General features: G+C 44.5%; 1 protein-coding gene across 1 annotated transcript; it reads left to right on the top strand.

Annotated features, from left to right (window-relative positions):
• Positions 1-602: 602 nt before the first annotated feature.
• On the top strand, positions 603-2,228 carry LOC149855720 (uncharacterized). Its single transcript, XM_090022547.1, is given in 1 exon segment — positions 603-2,228. A coding segment is annotated over 1 exon segment (1,626 nt).
• Positions 2,229-14,712: the final 12,484 nt, after the last annotated feature.

Genomic DNA, 14,712 nt, shown 5'->3' with positions numbered 1-14,712 from the left:
TGTGGAACGGGCCATAGGACTTTATAAAGAAGCGCTCCGAGTAACGGGAAATGGGAGTTATCGAAATTGGACAGTCCGTAATCATGAGATCCTAATTAATCTGAATGCGACCAAACCCTTGTGGGAACAATCTACGGAAAAACCAGTCGAACCATGGGAGAAGAAATTTGCAGACAACGAGTTAGTGTGGGTCTCCCTTCCAGACCATAACCATCGCCATCCTAAAGTTTTGCAAGGCGTAATACAATCTGCAGAGAGCTATCCGAACACCTACTTGGTCACCCTTACAGATAGCGGACAGACCATACTCACCCACCACAACTGGCTATCGAGACGCTCTAATACAGAAACGATTCTACCACAAGACGTTAACCATACCAATGATACTACTTAAAGTCACAGCTCCTGTCCTCCCAGCAAGGGGGCAACTGTTTGTCCCTTATTAAGTGCTGGAAGGTACAGGAGAAAGAGGTCTATAGATAAAAAGGACACGTTCTGTTGTTTTGTTTATGTTTGTCGTTTCAGGTTATCGGATCATTCCTCAGGATTTGAGAGGAGCCTGGAAATTAGAGTGACAACTTAAATCAGACAAGGCTACAAAGATGCCAAGAAGACAAAAGGACTTTGGAGTACTCTGGGTTTTGATGTGTTGTAAATATGTTACTTTTGTATCTACGGTATCGATCTCAGATTCTGAGCGGTCTCAAAATTCGGTTCTGTACTTGTTGTCAATGTGGGCTAATGCCACGGGAGACGACGAGAATGGTGAGGGATTGACCGCGTGTCTTAAAATCCCTCTGTCCGTAGAGGATTCGGTCCTCATCCCATATTCAGTACCGTTTGACATCGAAACATGGTTTACCAAGGTCTCAGAAAGTGGGGAGAATGTTATCAATATCTCTGTCCCCTTGATGGGAGGAGGCTATATTCTGACTAGTTACACTTGGCCCCGTGGATTTAATCTCACCACTCTCTCGCTAATCACTCGACCACCTCGTGAGGAGTGCTGGGAAAGGGAAGCTCCATGCGCTTGTTCCACTATCCCATGGGGGATACACCCCGAAGGTGAGGATTGGTCTCGACCAGACATGTCGCTAAAGTGGGACCCCCGCTCAATTATCCCACCTTGGCACCTCACCCTCGTTCCCAGGGGAAGGAAAACTTCCGACCCTGAGGTCGTCCTCTCACCCCTCGTAAAGCCTACTCCCTTGGTGGTGTGGAACGAATCATTAACAATCAATCTAACTCAGCCAGGCCCCAGGGGAAACAATTCATGGTTTAGTTTTTATTACCCCATATTATGAGCGGTGTTAGTAAGTGCTCTCTGCCATGGTGTGGAACAACCCATTAGACAATCCGGCCCCCCGGAAAGGACTAGGCATGCTTTTCCTGCCCCAGGTCGATGCTCTGAATTGAGTACACCAGCACCTTTGGGAATGGTATGGGCATGCTCGGACGGGCGATTGTACACCACCCTACCAGCTACATTATCAGGTGTACAGTGTTTCTTGAGTTCGATTTTATTTTGTCCACCTCTACAGGCTTCCACGGCACACCCGCCGAGTCCCCTTGTGTCACACCGAGATAAAAGATCTCGTACTCCGGTGTGGAGTTCTTTAACGAGTGGGGAAAAAGTTGCCCAGGGACTCAGTTGGGGTTTTGAGGGTCTCTTTTTCTGGGGACTCGCGATCGCCAAAGCCCGGATAGCATTAGCACAACTTTCTGAGCAGGTTGAGTTACTCGCAAATCATACGGCCACGGGTTTTGACCTCGTAGACCAACAGCTACAAGCAGTGTCGCGCATGACTATGCAGAACCGATTGGCGCTAGATGCACTCCTCATCCAGCAGGGAGGACTGTGCCAGTATTTGAATCTGTCCCACGATATGTGCTGCATAGCCATCCCTAATGTCAGCGTCCCACTACAAGGTCAAATCATCAAAATCCGAAAAATTGCAGAGGAGGTCAATTCCATTGCGGGAATAGGAAAAGGATGGCTGTCTAGAATATTCAATTGGTTGGGCTTTAATGTGTCGTCATGGCTAACGAATTTGTTAACACCATTGTTATCGTTTTTATTCGTGTTCTTAGTTATCGTTCTCATTGTTAGTTGTATTTCTAAGATTCTGACACGGAAGGTTTCAGCTTTGTCTGTACACGTGTATTCCATCGTTCCCTCTCCCGATAAGTTTCGGAACGACGACAACACCGAGGGGGAGGAGGTATAATTCGGCCTTCTAGCTTCTGTGCTGACAGCAAGGGGGCATGTCATGGAAATTTTTGAGTATGTGCTGCCAGTACAGAAGAGGTTAAACTGACATGCGCGGTTTGAAGCTGTGAGTGGAAATTTCCAAGGCTCACCCAGTCCTTGCCCCCTGGGTGACCTGCGGAGCTGTCAATCATTGTTGACCTACTTTCCCCACAGACGCACGCTCAGATTGTGTCAGCTCCTGACTGAGAGCATGCTCAGTCAGAACCTGACATGAGGTAATCGGACTAGAAATTTCTCTGCGGAGAGCACGCTGATTGGCTACTAAATTGATATAAAAGTTCTGTGAGCCCCTCCCTCGGTGGTGGTGTGTGTGGTGGTGTGTGGGGGGAGATCACGTGGACCAGAGACAGAGGCTGCTGCTGCAGGGACTGTTCTCTGAGTCAGGCTTCAGGGCCTATTGATCTCCTCCTTCGGTGGCTTCATATTGCTTATTGTATTACGGTTTTGACTACGTTCATCTGGCTTCCTGACTTACCTTTCGAACTGATTAACGGCTTACGATTTCGGATCACCCTCTGGACTTTGTTTAACCCGGTTCTGAATCATCGACCTCGGCTTTCCTCACCAACTACGACTCTGCTCATCCCTCCAACTGACGTCTCCGCTGCATCACCTTCTGGCTACTGACCTCGGCTTTCTCATACGACCACCCAATTTGTCCATTGCTGTGGACTGGCGTCACGCGGTTCATCATCACCGTGTTACAGTTCGTTTTATTGTTTGTTTCGTTGTTTGTAATCCCCATTTATGAGCTGTTGACCAGCCCTGGGACTAGGTCTTCGGACTGAACCTCGTGGGCCAACAGACCCCTTTGTTGTTAATTGTTTGTTTGTGTTCCAACTGTAACTGAAGACCTTTCTGCCTACGCCTGAAGCGTAAGTCAAATAAATTCACCTGTTTTTCCTCAACCCGCTCCGAGTCCCTAACTCCAGACTCTACGCCGCTAATCCCACCTGTCCGTATCTAATTGCCACCCCGGCCCACCGTAACCTTGGGGCCCGATCCTTCGGTTTTCCCCGACACTTCCCTAGCTACCCACCCAGAAACACGGTATCAGCAATGCCTAGAAAGTTACTGAGTTTCCCATCATAGCTACCCCCTACTCTCTTTTTACAGGAATTAGAGGCATGGAAAGTACTTAGCTTCCAAAAGGGAAAGATGTCCTTGAAATAATACAGAAGTGTACAGAAATTAGTGACATTTTACATTTCTTTTATTTTATTTTTTTTAGTGCCAAACAACTGCAAAATAAAAAGTAAAATTTAAGCTAAATTACACAATTAGAATAGCAGCAGAGGAAGTAGTCTGCCTTGACTAGCTGTTTAATGTCTGAAAATGGAATACTTTTTTATAACAATTACTGACAATGTCCAAGTTCTTTGGGTAAATCTGATATCTTTTATTAGACCAACTTAAATAGTTGGAGAACAATTTTTAAACAAGCTTTTGGGTTCAAAAACCCTTCGTCAACCTAAGGTTTTTAAACCCAAAAGCTTGTTTAAAGATTGTTCTCCAACTATTTAAGTTGGTCTAATAAAAGATATCAGATTCACCCAAAGAACCATATCTGCCTATGTCCTTAGATCAACACAGCTACAGCCTACACCCCTGATAATGTCAAGACATTCAGGCTGCTTACATACATTAAAAAAGTGCCCCCGCTGTACTTTAAACTAGGTGCACTCCCACACTGAACCCAGCACATGCTCAGAAGAGGCACTAGCTGGACAGGGTTCACCCAACTTCTGTACAGAGCTGGTGTTTTAATGGGGCTTTTTAGTGCTTTTATCTAATAGATGATTAAATCAGCTTTAAATAAAAGCACCAAAATGCCCTGCTGAAGTGCTTGTTCTATACAGACACTGGAACCAGGTCAAATTAATGTGCTGCTTCTTCCAGTAAAGCACATTTTTTGGATTTTTTTTTTTTTTTAATGTCTGTAAACAGCATCAGATACCACTTGGGAATATGTCAAACAAACTTGAAAAATGTGTGCCTATTGGAAAATACATCTGTCCTTCCCAAATAAAACTGAGCAACAGGATTGTTGAAACAGCTGCAATCTTGCTAGTGTACATGTGTATGTGGGTGGGTGAATGCTTTCTCACTCTCATCACCCTAACATCTAAAGTGACTCACCATCCCTAATGGTTTAATCTTCTCTGCTTTAAAGACACTTGGTGAAATGCTATTTCCACTCTAATGTGGAACTGAGGCATAGGGTACATCAAGCAAATCCAGAAAGCCTATAGCAGAACCAGGAATGAAGCCTAGGCCCTCTTAATCTCATTGCAGCATCCTATCTATTTCTCTCAATGGAAGTGGCCAAAATGTAAGTAAACATATATATCTTGTTGCTGAATTAGAATCACTTCAGTAATTGCGGAGGGAGATCAATTAATACTGCATCTTTGCTATTAAGTGGGCGCATCTACATGAGACACTAACTGCTCAGTAGCTGAATAATACTGAGCAGTAGCACATCACAGAAACAACAGTGTTAATAGGCTAGTGCACAGTAACATCACTAAAAAGGCATTCACCAGTACTACTGCACAGTAACTCTAGTTCCTGTGCATTTATTTAGAATTCGATTATACAAGTACTAAATAAATGCCCAGTAACCACTGCATAGTAGCATCTCGTGTTGTCACGCCCTTGTGCGGGGGACCAACCCCTTTTGTGGGGGCCATCACCCTGTGGGAGGGCAGCAAAATATGTATTCATAAATTCATGAAACCTGTATTTAGTGTTCACTTTATTATTATAAGAGACTTGCTTTAACACTGTAGGTATATCAATAAAACATTGTCCAACTGATTACCGTCTCTGTCTTTCTCTCTGTTTTTATAGTGGTCTTTTGTTTTACTTGTGGAGGAACCTGGATTTGGGGGTATTTTAGAGAGTGATTTGGGGATTTTTTTAAATCAGGGATTTTTCATTTTTCTAATAGGGAACACCAGAATTCCAGCTAGGGAGGCCAGTGGTAGGACCAGAGCTGGCACCTTGGGCCCATGTGGCTGTAGCTGACCTCCTGGCCAAATGGGGCCAGAAGGACATGCTTTGACAGTTCAAAGCAGGCCACCACACCCAGAACATCTTCTGGGTGATAGGTGCCCAGATGGCTGGGTAGTGGGCACAAATGGCAGTAGTGCTGCACAAAAGCCAATCCTGCAACCACAGTCCACTGGCAGCTGTCCCAGAGGGCCAGATGCCTCTACTGGCTCTGCAGTACCCATCCGAGTCTGGCAGGTGCCCAGCAGGTCACAGCCAGGCAGCAGCCCCCACTGCCAGACTCCTGCAGTGGGTAGAGGGTACAGAGAACTCTCAGGGCTGCTGCAGCAGTCCAGCTGGCACAATGGGTAGTGTCCCCAGGTACCAATTGCCTGGACCCCAGAAGCTGGAGCCAGGACAGGGCAGCATTTTATACTGCTGAGGACAACACAGGTGCTCGGCCCGGGCCCTAGCTCCCCCTGGCTGAAGATCCGGGAGGAGCCAGGCAGAGTTATTTTGCCCCTAGTGGCACAAGCCCAGGCTCAAATTTGCACCACTTCTATTTGAGCTGCTGCAAGAACACATGCTTGCATGTGTGGATGCACCTACTGAGAACAACCTAGCTCCATCCTCTTTGCAATCACCCTTCAGGTAGTTAAAGGTTTCTATCAAATCCCCCCCTCCATCTTCTCTTCTGCCGACCAATAAGCCTAGATCCCTCAGCCTCTTCTCAGAAGTCATGGGCCCCAGCCCTCTAAGTGTTTTTGTTGTCCTCTGCTGGACTGTCTCCAACATGTCCATATCCTTTCTGTAGTGGGAAGCCAAGAACTGGCCTCAGCAGTGCAGATTACAGGGGAATAATCGCTTCTCTTGACCTGCTCGCAATGTTCCAACTAATGCAGCCCAGTATGTAGCCTTGCTGGCTACAAGGGCACACTATTTGCTTATTATTCAGCTTTTTGTCCACTGCAACCCCCAGGTCCTTTTCTCCTAGTTAGTGTGAAGCCTGCATGGGATTCTTCTATCCTAAGTGCAAGACTTTGCACCTGCCCTTATTGAACCTCATAAGATTTCTTTTGGTCCAATCCTCCAATTTGTCTAAGTCACTCATCCTACCTTCCAGTATATCTACTACACCGCCCAACTTGGTGTCATCTGTGAACTTGCTGAGAATACACTCCATCCCATCTTCTGAATGGTTAAATGAAAATACTGTACAAACTGGCCCCAGGATCAACCCCTGAGGCACTCAGCTTGATACTGGCTGCCAACTAGACATCAAGCCATTGATTACTACTGATTGAGCCCGACAATCCTGCCAGCTTTCTATCCACCCTACAGTCCATTCATCCAACCTATACTTCCAGGGAGATCATATCAAAAACCTTGCTAATGTCAAGATACATCACATCAGCCAACTCTCTCATCACCCTTGGATTCACTGAATCCAGCCCCATGGACTTTTACATGTCCAGCTTTTCTAAATAGTTCCTAACCTGTTCTTTCACCACTCTTGGCTGCTCACCTGTTCATTTTCACTCATTCTTCAAGTTGTAGGGCATAAGCTGGTTAACATCTAAGGCCCCCACTACAATGCAGGTAGAGGTGCGATTGGATCTAATGCATGAGCCACACAATTGTTCTTGTGGCTCCTCCCTGCCGCCATCACCGGTGCCACCACTAGGTCCCAGACCTGCAGCAGTGGGAAGAGTTGGGCAGGAGCCAAAGGGCAACCCTGGTGCAGGATCTAGGCAGCAGCTGCCAGAGGTTCCCCCACAGCAATGAATGCACCCCTGTCTCACCTTCCTCCTCCTTACCCCCACCTCCATCTGAACTGTCCTGCAGCTGCAGTATATCCCTGTAACTTACAACAGCTCCTGACTTGTGCACCAACTGCACCAGCATGTCAGCTGTAGTCCTGGGCAGTCACCCTGATCCCCAGTGGGAACCTGCTGACAGTATGCACAGATTCTGGCTTCTGGCATGCAGGGTGGGAGCTGGTATAAAAGTTACGAGCAGGGCCAGGACATATCCACCCACCTGGCATGATGCAGCAGCCAGAGCCGCCAGCTCCTAAGACTTTGCAGCCACCCTCGGCCACATACAATGAGTTGATGGGCCATATTTTGCGTGCCCCTGAACTAGAGAGTATTTGAAAGATAAAAATACTGATTTAGAAGCTTTTATATGGAGAAGTCACCACAATCCTTGTTAAGTTGTTGTAATGGCTAATTACCTTCAAATGTTTGCACTAGGGCTTTCCTAAGGTCTCTTCCAGCTCTATTTTTCTACGATCCTATGAATGTTAAAAAGTATGCAACTTATTTCGAGCTTCAACTTCTATCCATTGGATCTTTTAACCTTTGTCTGATGAGATGTAGAGTCCTCTTACCAAATTTCTTTTTGATTTGTGGGTACTACAGACTGTTGAGCCCAACCCTTCAACTTCTCTTTGATATACAGTCAGGTTTCTCAGATTCTTTATAGGGACATTTTCAAATCCTTTAACTTTACTTGTGTGTCTTTTCTGTGAGCACTAAATCTGAACACAGTTATTCCAGTTTCAGAAACACTAGTTCCATATATAGCCTCTCTTTCCCCAATCTTGAGAGAACTTTGCTAATACATCAAACTGGATTACTCCTTCTGGCTACAGCATTGCATTGAGCGCTCATATTCAGCTGATTAGCCAGCTTAATGTCAATGTTCTGTTTCTAGGCAGTGGCCCTGCGCATCACTACTGATTGATTGAGAGCGGTCACCAACCAATTGGTGAAGGGGTGGGCCCATACAACAGGGAGCCATCTTAGCCAGTCAGTGACAAGGGGTGGATATGACAGCCATCTTGAGCTCCCTGTGCACAAGCAGGCCTTCCTGGCAGGCTGCACAGATAAGCCACAGCACCATTTCAGTAGGTCCCTATTTATATAAGTTACTGTAAATAAAGTGGTGTTTCTATCTCACAAGTCTCATCAAGATACTTCCAGCAGCTCACTTGCTGCTTCTGGCACAAGCTAGTGCTCAGCCAATAGTTATGGCAGTGAGAGAATTAATACAGGACTCCACCATTTTGGCACCTGAAAGACTTGTACAGTGTTTCCAGGCTTGATTCTTTTCAGGGGAAAAAACAGCTTCCCTGCTGTTCCTATGCACCTCAGTTTTAAGGGGCTGATTCTGGTGAGAAACAATGAATGTTATGTGAGAAAATAAGGTATTTCACAAACACACCATATGCAAGTTTATTCAAACTTGGAAAAATGTGATCCCCGTGTTTGAAGAACTCTAAATAATATCTTGGCCTTTCCTGAATTGTGTTTCTTTTTAAATGTTCAGTTTCTTTCAGGTGTAGTGCAGAATATTACCAATTCAGGGCTTTTATTGTAGCAGTATATTTGTCATTTTGGACACACACATGCATGAAATATGAGAGAAACTAGCTGTCCTTAAAAGAATTATTATTTATGACTTGGGGTTAAGAACATTTGAGAGCAACAGAATTCTTTTCCTTGAAGGGCTATATTAGTTAGATGAACTTGCATCACAATGGTCTTGTTAAAATCAACAGTGTGCGAGTACTAGTTGGTTTCACAGAAAACTTCAATCTACTGTTAGGGTGACCATCAATCAGACTGTTGGGGAACATTAAGTCTGCAGCTGGAATAAGGCTTTGATCTGTGTCCCAGCAAGGCTGCTGGTCACAAGGCAAAATGATGTATTAAAATAAATTTGCAGATGCTTAGTCAAATAGTTTTAAACCATATAAATAGAATTGTTGTGAAACACACACACGATTGTCTATATTAAGAAGCCATTTTTATTGTAGTAACCATTTTTTTTTTTCCCCCAAGAAAAAGCAGCAATTAAGTTTGTGTGCTGTGAGCCAGTGACAAGGAATGAGATAAGGTAAAGGGGCCCAAAAAAGGGGAGGATGGCACAATCTGGGACAAGAAAACAGATTGGAATGTGAAAGATAACATGTTAACCAAGTTGAGCATATGCAAAAGGGTGGATAGTGATTGGTAGATAAACCAGAGTCCGCCCGTTGACCAAAAGAAAAGGGTTCATGGTCTTAGACATGCGCTCATAGCAAAAAGACATGTAAATGAATGAAATGCATAGGCAATTTCATGTTAACGAAGCAAACAGTAAACAGAGAGAGAGCTTGAGATGGGAGGGGAAATGGGTGGAACAGAAGGCGAGATGGAGGTGGAGTGAATGTTAATGTGTATAAACCAAAGTGTATAAAAACATAAGAAAAACCTATTGTTCGGGGCAGGACCCCATCTCTTATGGCATGAGGCCCCTCGTCTGAAGCCGTCTCCATTCTAATAAAAAGCTGTTGTGAGCAATGTGTGCTGGTGTTTGCTCCCTGCTCTGCTCTGGCTAACGAGCAACAGGATCCATAGGTAATTGAACCATTGTCCCCCTCATCTTTGGAGTCGGGGTGTAACATCTACCTTAAGGCAGTGCCTGGTCATGTAGACTGGTATAGAAGAATGATTAATATTGAGATATTTGCTTGTATTCCTGTTTCATTGCACATTTTTTTAAGTTAATATAGAAGTAAGATTTAATGTACTCTGTTTAACATGCTCTGTGGGCATACTTAAATTAGGTTGTATACATATTATATGTACCATAGTTTTAGCTGATTGATACTATTGTCCAACTAAATAAAGATAAGGGAGGCTGGTAAGAGAACAAACAGGACCAACCTTTTTTTTTTTTTTTTTTTACTGACACGTTTTCCATAATAGAAATGTAACCCTTCTGCCAGGCCCTGGACAAGGGCTTGGATCAAAGTCAGGGTTTAACACCAACCCTGTAGGCCTTTCGTTGTTTTAATATTTTTCTCTTTAATGTATTTCTTTGCATAAAGAAACAACATGCTGGTTTTGAAAAGGCTACTTTCAATCCCGTTAATCAGAAAGTGATCATGTGTGTCAGGACCAAACATAATTGTACTTGTAGCACCTTCTTTCCCAGCTTTGGCACCTTTAACTACTAAGGCCATGAACAAGCTTTCATTACTAGCAGTGGAAATTCCTTAGAAATTTCCACTACTAGAAATTGTTCTTTAAGAGCATTAAGCCAGCAGCCACCTCCTCTCCCCTGTGCTCCAGAGCTTTACCAGACAAGGATGATCCCAGGCTAGGGAAGACATGGGAAGCAGTGCCAGGTCCACTTTTCTCAGTTCCTGGGTGTTAGTGAAGTGGCAAGACTCCTCTATCTTCTCCAGACCAGAGTCCAGGGAAGCCTTTTTCACTTCTTTCATAGTTGCTGGGAGTGGAGAAGAAGGAACAAAGGAAGAAAAGCCCCCAGCTGGGAGCTGGGTTTTGTCTGGTTTAATAAGACAGGGAGTAGAGACAGCTCTCTCCTGCCCCTCCTGGAGCAGGGGGATGCAGCATGGCAAATCCCCACACCTGTTCTGCAGACTGGGACCATGATTCTGAGGAGCAGGCAGGAAACAAGAAGCAGCTTCTCTGTTTTGCTGTCCATGGCTGGGAGCCTAGCTGATGGAACAGCACAGCAACACTTTGCCTTCTCCTCAGATTAGGAGTTCAGGTCTGAGGAATGAGCAGGAATCAAAGAGTGGCTTCTTATCTGCTGGTTTCCAAGTCCAGGAGGGGACTGGAGCCAGTGGGGCAGTCTCCAATCTGGGAGCCTTGCCCTGCTGTTTCAGTCCTTCTTTCATATAAACTCTGTGCATTGTTCCACTTCCCTAAACTCATTCGCAAGCCCCCTACATTCTCCTTTTTAGGCACTTCTTAAGAGCCTTTTAAGAGGGAGTGAAACTCGTTGACTCATGACCCTCCCATACCAGACCATGTGGGGAGTGAACAAACCTTCAATATTGCAAGAGAGTTTCTCTCACAAGAGAGAGCTTTCAAATTGAGACCTAGAAGATCCTTCTCCCAGAAGAGTTCTGCTTCCCCCATGGGAAACTGAATGATCACCTGTATGCTCACAATGTCTGTATGTGACTTAAGATATCCAGTCAAGGTCAATCCCTGGAGAGATGCAGGAAATGTTATCTACTTCCTGAGTAGATAATTGATTTAACATTTCAAACTAATAATCTCCAGCCTCCCTCAACCCAATTTTAATGGCAGCCATTATATCAAATCTTGATCATGACTAGGGTATGTTAGGATGGTAAACCCTTGCATTTTCCTGCCCCTTTTTCTGCTGATTTATGGTAAGCCCTTGTATTGGTCTTACGGCTGATGCAGTTTACTTATGCTTGCATTTTCCCACCCTTCCCTGCCCCCCCGGCTCTTCGCAATCTGCTCTCTTTCTCCCACTTCTTTCCCTTGCTGATTTATGCTGAGCTTGAACACTGAAAGGTTTTGGTCTTGCAGATGGTACATACATTGCCTATACCAAAATTGGAGATTTAACCAGGCATAAGACTTAAGATACTAAAAAGTCAGCAGAATTGCAATGTTTGTTTTACATGTTTGTTTACTTAGGGACTTTGAATAGTTAATCATTTGACTATTTGTTTAGTTGTGAAATAAAGGAACTTAAACCAGGCAGGGGAGGAAACCAGTGATATATCAAGAGGAAAAATGTAGAAGTAGGCTTTTAAGATAAGTAACTGCAAGTGACTGAAGGTAGTAGGGGTGACAACCTCATGCAGGCACAGAGTGGAAAGTTTCATGGTAATGGGCTAAAGCATAGCCAATTCCATGTAAATGCAGGGGTAGAGCCGTGGTCGTAACAGGGGGAAACTGGGCATGGTTTAATGGTAGTGAGTATGGATTGGAAAGTATAAATGTATGAATGCATTGATGTTCTGGGCCGCTCCTCAGTTTGGTGGAGACCCGCCCAAAGTCGCTTCTACTTCAATAAAGCTGTTGAATGCAGTGTGTGCTTGCATTTGGCCCACGAGTGGTCGTGCTCGTGATCCCATGGGAAATTGATTGGTCGGTTCCCCTAGTTGTTGGGCCTCATGTGGGGTTGAGGTTTAACAGGGTATATGCTGCAATAGTAGTCAGTTGTGAAAGACGGCTTCCTGGCTCTTGTCAGCATTAGTTAATGTAGGGTAATCATAGTATATCCCAGGGTTTTTCAACCTTTTTGGGTCAGTGTACCCCTGGTGGCTGGTCCAGAAGGCAGGAGTCCCCCAGGGGCCAGACAAGTAGGGGGCGGGTTCTCTCACAGCCAATCAGCTAGTGTGCTGGTGGCATGAAGGCAGGACAAGTACCAGCAGCACAGCAGTGGTAGACGTGGCAGTGCAGTGGCATGGCGGAAGTGGTAGTGCAGCACTGTGGCAGTGGTGGCGACAGCACCTGCTGCCAATTAACCCCTGAGGCCATCCCAAGTACTCCCAAGTATACTCATACCACAGGTTAAAAACTCCTGGTATATCCTAATCTGAATTAACTTTTACAAGTATCTATTACATGACAACACCCATTTTATAAAAAAAACAAAACAAAACAAAAAACCTAGCATTTTAATTGTAAAACCCATATAATAGGTTACTTGAATGGCAAAGTATGTGTATTCTGTAGCACAAGAGAAAAATTAATCTTTTAGTTTCATATACTACTTTAACTAAGGCCATTATTTCTAAATTCTTTTAGAAACAAAGTAGTAGGATACTTTTAATATCAAAGTAATCCCCTTTTCTAATGTTCAGTTTCAAAGCAGCATTGATTATATAGAAATTGGTATTTTACAAAAATATTTTATTTAAAAAAAATGTTTCATTTTAGGTAGCGCTTGCTTTCCCCATTTGAAGTTTTTGTTTCTAAATCTTCAAATACATCATTTATAAAACAAAATGTAACAAATGTTCAGTAAAGATATAGATAATCTTACATGAGTTTGAAGATGAATGGATCTTTACATGACTACTTTCACCAAGGAATGGAGGAGACAAAAGCCCAGAGCCAAGTAAAGAGCCAAGGGACCTGAATAAACACTCAATAAGAGGGAATCGATAGTGGGCAGGATTCCTTGGGAAGCAAGTCTGAGGGGAAAAGGAGCCCCAGAGAGCATCTATACTTTTAAAGAAAAATTTTTTATGGGTGGAGGAGCAAGTTATCCTAACACAGTGGAAGAATGGGAATTGCAAACTGGAAGCCAGCCTGGCTATAAAGCAGTCACTTCAGTAAGTTTGAATATCGTATTAGGCAAGAGCATAAAGTGTTGGGCACGAAGGGAGAAAATAAGGAAAGCCAAGACACAGTTTGAGAAGAAGCTGGCAAAGGACACAGAGTAATAAAAAGGGATTTTGCAAGTACTCCAAAAGAAAGAGGAAGACTATAGAAGCCATAGGGTCCTTGCATCATGCAGGAGGAAATCTAGTTAGAGATGATGCAGAGAAGCTATCAAGTATATAATACCTTTTTCATTTCAGTCTTCACAAATATGGGCAGCTACCAAATGATGAATGCAGTTGGCAGTGGAGGTAGGGAAGGAGAAGAACAGACTAGAACAGTGGCAAGACAGATCAGGGATTACTTAGAGAAACTAGATGCTTTCAGATCAGCAGGGCCAGGTGGGATATACCCTAGGAATTGGCTGAGGTAATTTCAGAGCCATTAGCTATCCTCTTTGAGAGCTTATACAGTGAAGTCCCAAATGATTGAAAAAGGGGCCCACCTATTGTGCCCATCCTTAAGAAACAGAAGAAGGTATATCCGGGGAATTATAGACCACTTAGCCTGAACCTGATAGTCATTAAAGATCATGGAACAAGTCTTGAAAAAATCATTTGTGAAACACCTTGAGGAGAACAAGGTGATGGTGATCAGGAACAGCCAGCATGGATTCACTAAACAGCAAGTTATGCCTGATCAACCTGATTTCCTTTTATGATATGGTGACAGGCTCTATATAGAGGGGAAGTAGTAGGGAATGTGATATACTCTAACGGTACCAAAGCTTTTGATTATGTGTCCCGCAACATAGTTAAGGAAATACAGATTAGATTGTAAGGTTGGATCATGTGCTCAATGAGTAGTTATTAGTGGCTCAGTCTTAAGTTGGGAGCAGGTGTCACTATAGGCAGAAGTGAAATATGTCATGTGATTGGCCCATTGAAAGTGCTCCACACCCATTCCCTGACTGAACTGCAAGGCTCCAGAGCACTTTAAAAGTCCCCGATTATGTGACAAGTTAATCCTCATTATGTGCGTGTTCAGATGAAGGTGCCCCAAAGCAAAATGCCTTCATTAACTTCAGTCTCATACCTGGGGCTGGAGACTCCTGCCCTGGCTCTGCAACAGGAGCCAGCCCTGGCAACAGGCAGCTGCTCATGGCAGGGAGCAATATCCCAGTCCCCAGCTGTGATTTTGGAACTGGAGCTCAGGAGCTGCCTGCTGTGGGGGCAGCAGATATTTTTCCAGCCCAGCTCCAAATATGGGTTCGGCAGCAAGCAGCTGCCTAGGGCAGGGGTGGGGGTGGGGGTGGGAGGCAGCGGCCCTGGAGGT

This window comes from Crocodylus siamensis, chromosome 11, assembly GCF_052110815.1.
Source record: "Crocodylus siamensis isolate JL-2025a chromosome 11, ASM5211081v1, whole genome shotgun sequence".
Taxonomy (NCBI): domain Eukaryota; kingdom Metazoa; phylum Chordata; order Crocodylia; family Crocodylidae; genus Crocodylus; species Crocodylus siamensis.
Note: the sequence above shows the minus strand (reverse complement) of the source record. Positions and strands in the feature narration are given on the sequence as shown.